The 8,452-nt window shown below is 31.3% G+C and overlaps 1 protein-coding gene across 1 annotated transcript; it reads left to right on the top strand.

The window, feature by feature from the left end:
• Nucleotides 1-217: 217 nt before the first annotated feature.
• Nucleotides 218-2,721, top strand: LOC122597709 (protein FAR1-RELATED SEQUENCE 9-like). Its single transcript, XM_043770276.1, has 3 exons — nt 218-1,798; nt 1,907-2,599; nt 2,692-2,721. Exons 1-3 carry the CDS (start codon nt 218-220, stop codon nt 2,719-2,721), a joined length of 2,304 nt encoding a protein of 767 aa, XP_043626211.1.
• Nucleotides 2,722-8,452: the final 5,731 nt, after the last annotated feature.

Genomic DNA, 8,452 nt, shown 5'->3' on the forward strand with positions numbered 1-8,452 from the left:
TATCATGGTAAAAATATTTATTTTTAATACCTTAATAGATTATAATGTTTCCTTTGTTCAATAACGATATATTTAGACTATTATTAATTGCCATCATGAATCATAGCTGAATTATAGCTTGAACACAGTCTATGTATACTGGCTTTTTGAAAGTATAATAATAGTTTTCTTTATAATTTATTGCACCTGCCCTTTTTTTTGTTTGACGTAGGAACTTATGCATTTGGATAATATACCAAGAAACGAGTTGGTTGAAACTCCTTTGATTGATGATATCGATGCAAATGGTTATTTGGTTAACAGTGTGGATTTAGAAACTGAATGTAACAGTCAAAATGTGGATGTGGATTTAGGTACTGGTGAGTATCTTGATTCTTATGAAGATGAAAATACATTTAATGATGATAATATTATCGGGAGGGTGTTTAATACCCATGAAAATGCATATACGTTTTATAATCAATATGCTTTTCTACATGGATTTGGTATACGTATTCATTGGGACTATAAAAATAAAACAACAAATGAGAAATATCGAAAGTTGTTTGTGTGCAACAAAGAAGGCTTCAAAAAGGTGAAGGATCATGGTTCTAGTGGGGATTCTAAGATAAGTCGTAGAGAAACAAGAACAGGTTGTGACGCTCGACTTCGCGTTTCAAAAACAAAAGACGGTAAATGGCATGTGGATAAGTTTATTGATGCACACAATCATGAGTTAAGTACTACACCGCAAAAAGTAATGAAACACCGTTCTCACAGTAAGTTTCACCGCTCCATGGCTTGCAGATCTCTTATGTTGAACCTTGGTCAGTCGGGTTTGAGGCCCTCACAAATCAAGAAAGCTGTAAATGCAATTAAGTCTCCATTTGAAATTGAAGTTACCTCTAAGCAATGCGTTGATGTTTTGTCTCAGCAACGAAAACAATACAAAGGCAAAGAGTTTTATGGGCTAATAAAACATCTTCAAGATAAATCAAAAAGAGATTTGAACCAGTACTTTGAGATTGACTTGTTTGCCGACGGATCTCCAAGAAATATATTTTGGGCTGATGGAAGATCAAGAGATGCTTATTTGAAATTTGGAGATGTTGTTGTGTTTGATGTTACGTATATGACCAACAGATTTAGGTTGCCATTTGCTCCATTTGTCGGGGTGAATCATCATGGTCAATCTATACTTTTTGGTGGTGCATTGCTAGAAAACGAAAAGGAAGAGACTTTCCAATGGTTATTTGAGCATTTCCTAAAGTGCATGTTTAACAAGTATCCTGCTGCAATAATAACCGAGCAGGATAAAGCTATAGGCAATGCAATTTGCAAAGTTTTTCCAAACACCCGACATCGCTATTGTGTTTGGCACATTAACAGGCACGAGTTGGAACATTTGAACCAATTTGCATCCCGCTTTAGTGATTTCCAGGAGTCTTATAAACGATGGGTAAAGAGTGATACAACCAAGGAATTTGAAACCCAATGGGAAGTTATAAATTCTAAGTATAACTTAGATAGTAGTAATTGGATGGTGGAGATGTATAAGCTACGAAACTTTTGGGTTGAAGCTTTCTTCAAAGATATTTTTTTGGCAGGCATGACAACTAGCCAACGAAGTGAGAGCATCCATTCTTACTTTGATGGATATGTTAATTCAAATACCATGTTGAATGAGTTTGTAATCCAATATGATAAAGCTGTTGATGATCGGAGGGTTGCCGAAGAAGATGAAGACTTTCAGACTATAAACACGTTGCCGGTTCTTTCGTCGGTTCATCCAATAGAAGCAAAAGCTGGTAAACTTTTAGTATCCATAATGTTTATTGGTTTACATTTTTATCTTTTAATTTATCTAATTATATCATATCGCTTTTTTTAACTGGTAGGTGAAGTTTATACTAGAAAGATTTTCTAGGTCTTCAAAAAGGAATGGATAGAAGCAACTAATAATTTAACTCATGAGACTTTAAGCAAGAGTATGGAAGAAAGTAGTTATAAGGTTGGTCAACTGAATGTTGATAAAAAATATTGGAGAACTGTCAAGGTTTTCTTCTTGAATAAGGTGGATGCTAGGTGTTCATGTGCTATGTTTGAAACACATGGGATATTATGCAAGCATATCTTATATGTAATGAAGAAGAAGAATGTTGAGACCCTTCCTGATCATTACATTCTGCCTAGGTGGACAATTGCTTCCAGGTATAGGGCTGGTAGTGTTAGTATCGAAGACCCAAATAGTGAAAATGAAGTTAGTGCCTTAACTTTATGGTGTGTTCATAACAACTATACAAAAGCCGTTGATCAAGCAAGAGACTCTCCGAATGAAATTAACAGGCTAAATGCTTTCTTCTTGAAGTTTTTAGAAGAGCAAATGAAGCGTAAAAAGCCAACTATGCTTGAGAATAAAAATAAAGATTCTAATGTACGAATTTCTCAAGTAGACGCGATGCCCCAAATGTCTGTCAGGGATCCTGCTAATCGTGCTAACACTAAAGGGCGCCCAAAAAAGGCAACCAGAATTAAGCCTTTTATAGAAGTAAGGAAAAAGAAGACATGTTCCTATTGTGGAGGATTGGGTCACTACAAAACTGGGTGTCCAACAAAGAAGGTACCTTTATTAATATGTATCAGGTTGATTGATAATTCTTTCATTGGTCATATCACATGTTTCATTAGTTTACTTGTATGAATATGTATCAGGTTAATGATTCTTTGGGAAAGAAACAGTGACACTTTTGGTGTAAGTTGTTGTGATTGCTGCTCGTGGGCTAAAGAGAATGTTGGATTTTGTTAGAAAGCTATCAGAAACATCTTGGATATCATGATTTTCATCTTTATTGTGAAATAAACCAATGTGTCATTGGTGGATTTTCATCCATACCGTTACCTATTTTGTATCTTTGTGTCATTAGAAACCAATGATTTTCATCTTTGTTTTTGAATCTTGTGTGAAATGATCAAAAGCATTTTTGCTTCTTGCATACAGTTACCTATTTTGTATCTTTGTTTGTTATTTTGTTTCAAGAATGCAGCAAGTTATGATAAACATGACACATCCCTTTAGTGTCCATTTCCCTTTATACAAGTAAGTAGAATACAAGTAAGTTAACGGGTCACAAATTTACTGGTTAACTAGTTAAGCAAGCGGAAACAAGGATCAACTACCACACGATATTGCACAAAAAACTGCAAAACTTTATTACGCGTAAAAGTATACATTCAACTTTGTACAAACAAAGATACAAAAAGAACAAAACGTCATCGCGAAATTTCATCTCAGAATAGACACATGCTGGTCTTCTTTTGCCCTCCTATATCCATTTTCGTCTTGTCTTGCAAAGTTAGTTGACTTGAACCTGGTATTAAGATGTATATGAAATATTTTAATGAAACATTTCCTCGAACAAGTGGTATGCATTCTATAAAACACAAATTACCAATGAGTGTTAAGTCAAATCTTTCCCCAAAATAAGAATGAAATTCAATCACATCCCACTAATTCATATCAACGCAAGTGTTATTTGATGAAATTACCATGAAAAATGAATGCGAAATAACATTAAGAAAATGGGAACACCTTATAAATCAAATTAATCAATCAAAAAAGAGATACCTTATAAATTACATAAACAACAATCTGGTAACAAGGAATACAGTTTTGAGGATCAAGATTGTGTTGCAGTGGGGATGGATTTAGGGATTTGAGAGATGTTTGGGTTTTTGATGTGGAGGATCATTTTTCTATTTGAGAACCGTGTTTTTTTTTAATGAAACGACGTAGTTTTAATGGGTTCTATACCCAATGTTGGGTACAAGTCAGCCATAAATTCCCTTTCCCCATATGTATATTACCTCAATACAATACAACACTGAAATACCAATTCTACCCTTTTCACAATTTACCAAAGTTGCAATAGGCACTGCTTTATGTTTCTTCTTTACGATGTCTCGTGTTTTTTGTTTTGAGGCCAAGTAGCTTTTAATAATTTTTGGCACTTTATGTTTCTCTGTTACGAGAACTATTACTATTTGATATTTTGTGGTGTTATACGCCTATATTCAAATGTTATTGTGGTTGATTTCTCTCGGTTTTTTTAATTTATCGTCGTCCCCTCACTTCAAATGTTTTCTATTGTCATTACCGTTTAACCACTACAACGTGCGAGTACTAACATATTTTCCTCATGTTCGAATCATGTTTTTAACTTTTAAGTAGATATTTTAAGGCAGTAAAAAAATGGTTAGAGAACGACTAAAGAGAAAAACAAAAGATAGGTCATTACAATGGAGTCATAAATGAATCTTTTTTTATCTATTGTTTATGATGTTATGTTTTTTTTTTTTTTTTCCTTCCTCATTTAGAATTGCAACTCGAATAGAGCATATAGAATTATGCTAATTGTTCACCATTAAAAACAGAAAAAAATCTCACGATATAAACGTAAAGAATTTTTAACAAAAGCCTTATATAATAATTCGAACTAGACAAAAGTGGAGTCAACTTCAAACAATAATATTATATAGTCTTTCTTAAAAGCCCGGTACAATTTGAGCCGGTAATGTGACTATTTTGTGCTGAATTTAGTGGCCTGATAGACCAGGCTCAATTTGATTCCAGGCTTGTTCGGAGTTTTTGTCCTATATAATTTTTTGGTTTTCAAAAAAATATACTTGAACCCTTTTTTTTTAAAAGCAACTAGTGCTTTACCCAGCCATTAACCGGGATAACAAATGAACATAGACTTGAATGCGGATCATTAATTTTAACATGTCAATCGTTACCATCAGACAAAAAAAAATGCATCGTTAAACAATACAATGTGAATTTTATAACACAAAACTTTAGTGGCCCAAAAAAATAGCAAACTCTCTTGAAAGACAAAAATAAGAAGCTAAAAATTTTGACATTGAAAAAAAAAGACTTAACTAAGATTTAATGGTTAAAGTGTGAAAGACTAAAACATTCCACTTAAAATTAAGTAATGATATAAATCAATATTAAAAATAAAAACCCAAAGATATAGAAAACATATAAAGATAGCGAGAGGTTAAAAACAAAACAAAGCATAGTGCTTCGCCGATGAATCGTAATTTTGAATGTTTAATGGAAAATGAAAAAAGTTATGACCAAATGGAAAATCAAAAGCTAAAAGCAAAAAGAAAAACATAGTAATAGGTTGATAATCAAACTGTAAAAGCCTAAAAAATATAAGTTAAAAGTAAAAAACATAATAAAAATTTGGTGATAGAAAATTTTAATAGTAAAAGTTATTTAATAAACTATAAAGATCAAGTTCAGTTATATTTAAACAAAAATTTTAAATTTTAAATACCCAAAGTTTAATGGTTAAAATAGAAAACGTCAAACAGTTTACTAACTATATAAAAAACAAAAATTTAAAATTATGAAAACTCAAAGTTTTGTGTTTAAAATAGAAAACACCAAAAGTTTACTATTAACACCAATTTTTTTTAATTAGGTTATAATATAATGGATAAATTGCTAATACCCTCAACGCAGATGCGTCCATGTCAGTTCGACTCTTGGCAATGCCTTAAAAGATTTGCTCTCTATGATGGGTATATCGTTGTTAAGTCCTCTTACTACATTTGCATGTCTCAAGTACAAAGGAAACAACAAAAATGATAATATTGTACCATGTGTGCCTTACCTAAAGGGGGTGCCTGGTTAGTACAAAGGAATGAGAAAGGGTAAGGATTTACAATGATTATATTCCTCTATATTATTGTTGTTTGGTGATAAGTCATAACTAAATATATATTTAATGGTCTAAAAATAGTTAAATAGATTAATTTTTATGTGAATAGACCTATTTTGATATATATTTTATAAATTTCAGGTTTAAGTTAAAAAGGTAAAATATGTCTTAAAATGGTGATTAAATGAAGTGACTTTGTTTAAGACAGAGACATGTCATAAAGCTAAAGATCATAAAAGAAATAATAAGTAGAAATACGACAGAGACTACATTTGATCATTTGAAGACTTGTGTTTGAATTTGTTAATTGGGCCGTATGACTCCACCAGCCCATCACCTTAAACTCCTGCTAAATTGGGAACTCACATTACAACTAGAAAAGGCCCATATATTGATTTTTGTTTATGTTGGCTACGTGGGTTTAAACGAAGGAAAGCTATATATATTTATTTTGGCTGCGTTTGAGAAGGGGGTTGAATTTAGATTTGGCAGCTCTCATTATTATTCGACACATCTTTGGCTGCAGACGAATTGAAAGTCGAACGAAGAGACGAACGAACAGATGGAGAAATTTGCATCAACTCTTACTAATTTGAATACTATGTCCAGCTAAAGTTTTTGCTATCTCTCCCGATGAACAATTGTTAGTTAATTTTATTTGATGAACTTTATTTTCAGTCACTTAAACATTGTTGTTTTTAGATTATAATTTATATGACTGATTGAGTATTTATTCACTATTATTTGATTTGAATTTTCGTAAGACAACTTATTGCGAGTTAATGATTTGTGCCGAGTCCACCTAGTTTAGGGATTAAGACAGGTCATCTAATTAACATAGGTTGTGCCCAAAACTGTTTTTGTCAAGTAATAAAATTATGTCTATGTAATTTAGAATAAATACTCGGTAAAGTTTATTAAGTAAATTAACGCAACTTTTGGTATTCGGGAGGGATGCACTTTTCATCATTGTTTACAAGTTCTATTATTAATTTTGCCTTGTTTTATTAGTTTAAGTATAGTTAATTAAATTTATCTTTGCTTTATTTAATTAAAATTACTTTTAGTATTGTCTTTAAAATTCACATAAATTGTTAAAACTTGACTATAACCACAGACGCTCCTCGTGGGAATGATATCCACTTACCCTATCTAGTATAAGGTAATTAGGTTTATTTTTGATTGATACTTCGACGTCGATCATTTGGTTAATGGTTTAAAAGTCACCCCCCCCCCCCAATACCTCCAGCTGCCACCACCCACCAACCAGAAATACCTCTAGCTGCCACCACAAACTCCTGTTAGGCCATCATTGTCATCATGAAGCCACCATCAAGAAACACATCATCGTCATCGTTATATTAAAAAAAAATGCTGGAATAAATAAATAAAAAGTTCCAATGGTATTTAAAAAGTTTTATGGAACGGTTTGCAATAAAGGGTTCCAAATCTACATTATTTGAAACGGTTTTAGTGTTAACCGTTCTAAATTCGTTTAAAATTTTGAACTTTGAAACATTTTATGATCAATTCGAGAAATCTAATTGCAGATTATCACTACATATGAAGAAGGATTTTTGATAAGTTAATTAGTACATATGGTGGATTCCTACTATCTTTGTAGTAGAAAATAAAACTACCACCCATATATAAAGAAGATATTTTGGAGAATTATATGGAGAAGTTATTCGAGAAATCAAATGACGTGTTTATATACCCCATAGGTGGGTGAAAATTATATGGCAACTTTTATCTTTGTCCCATATGCTTAATCAAAATATAAAATATAATATAAATTAATTTTATAATATAACTTAAATTCGAATTTTCAACAGAAAAAAATGGATCCAATGACATACAATCAAGCCGCATTAAATGGCACATGATATTTATATTTGTAAATTTTAGAAGTATATTATAATACTCTTTTTTTAAAAAAATTATATATAATATTTAAAGTAGAGGGTTAAATAATACAGTATAAGTGTAAGAGATGCATAGTATAGTATATAGTATAAATATAAATATAATAGTATATATCCAGTTATCCACAATTTCACATCATGCTTCAATCATCATAGTAAATCTCATGATCACTGATATTTTGAATATAAGTTTATCCATATCTCTATACTAAATAAAAAGATAATTATCAAATTTGTTAATTTAAAAAAAAACATATGTATATAGAGAAAAAAAATGATACAAAATGATACAATCTTTGAATATGATGAGATCTCAACATTGAAGTTTTAATAGTTGATATTGTCTACTTAAATCATAAAAATTATATATTTGTTTATTGAATTTTTATGTATTATTTTGAATTGAATGCCAGAAGAAGAACGAGTAAAACCTTGGAATTGGTGTGTCGACTCAAGTTCGAATTCTGATAATGCCTTAAGGGGTATTCTCCCATGTGTTGGATTTGTATAACATTACAATTTCCTCAAATGTTTTTGGTTGGGTTTGAACCCATGACCCTACATATAAAACCTCTTAGGGGAAATACTCTGACCACTGGACCAAAATCGTAATGGTTATTGAATTATTATTATAATATTGTTCAAATGATACAACGTACAAGTGACAAAATGATTTTTACTTATTTGTTTCTTTGAGGCGAAAGTGTTTAAGATTAATCCAATCAACAAAATAAAATTCATTCATAATGTCGTTTTATTATACATTGTAATTAAACATTTTTGGAAAATAAATATGACAACTCGCGCATCGCGCGG

This window comes from Erigeron canadensis, chromosome 4 (assembly GCF_010389155.1).
Source record: "Erigeron canadensis isolate Cc75 chromosome 4, C_canadensis_v1, whole genome shotgun sequence".
Taxonomy (NCBI): domain Eukaryota; kingdom Viridiplantae; phylum Streptophyta; class Magnoliopsida; order Asterales; family Asteraceae; genus Erigeron; species Erigeron canadensis.

Bases quoted from the DNA above. Each gene is read 5' to 3' on its own strand.
- LOC122597709 (XM_043770276.1), top strand. From the start codon at position 218: ATGCATTTGGATAATATACCAAGAAACGAGTTGGTTGAAACTCCTTTG. The intron at 1,799-1,906 runs GTATCCATAATG...AAGATTTTCTAG, and splicing joins CAAAAGCTGGTAAACTTTTA to GTCTTCAAAAAGGAATGGAT. The intron at 2,600-2,691 runs GTACCTTTATTA...AATATGTATCAG, and splicing joins CTGGGTGTCCAACAAAGAAG to GTTAATGATTCTTTGGGAAA.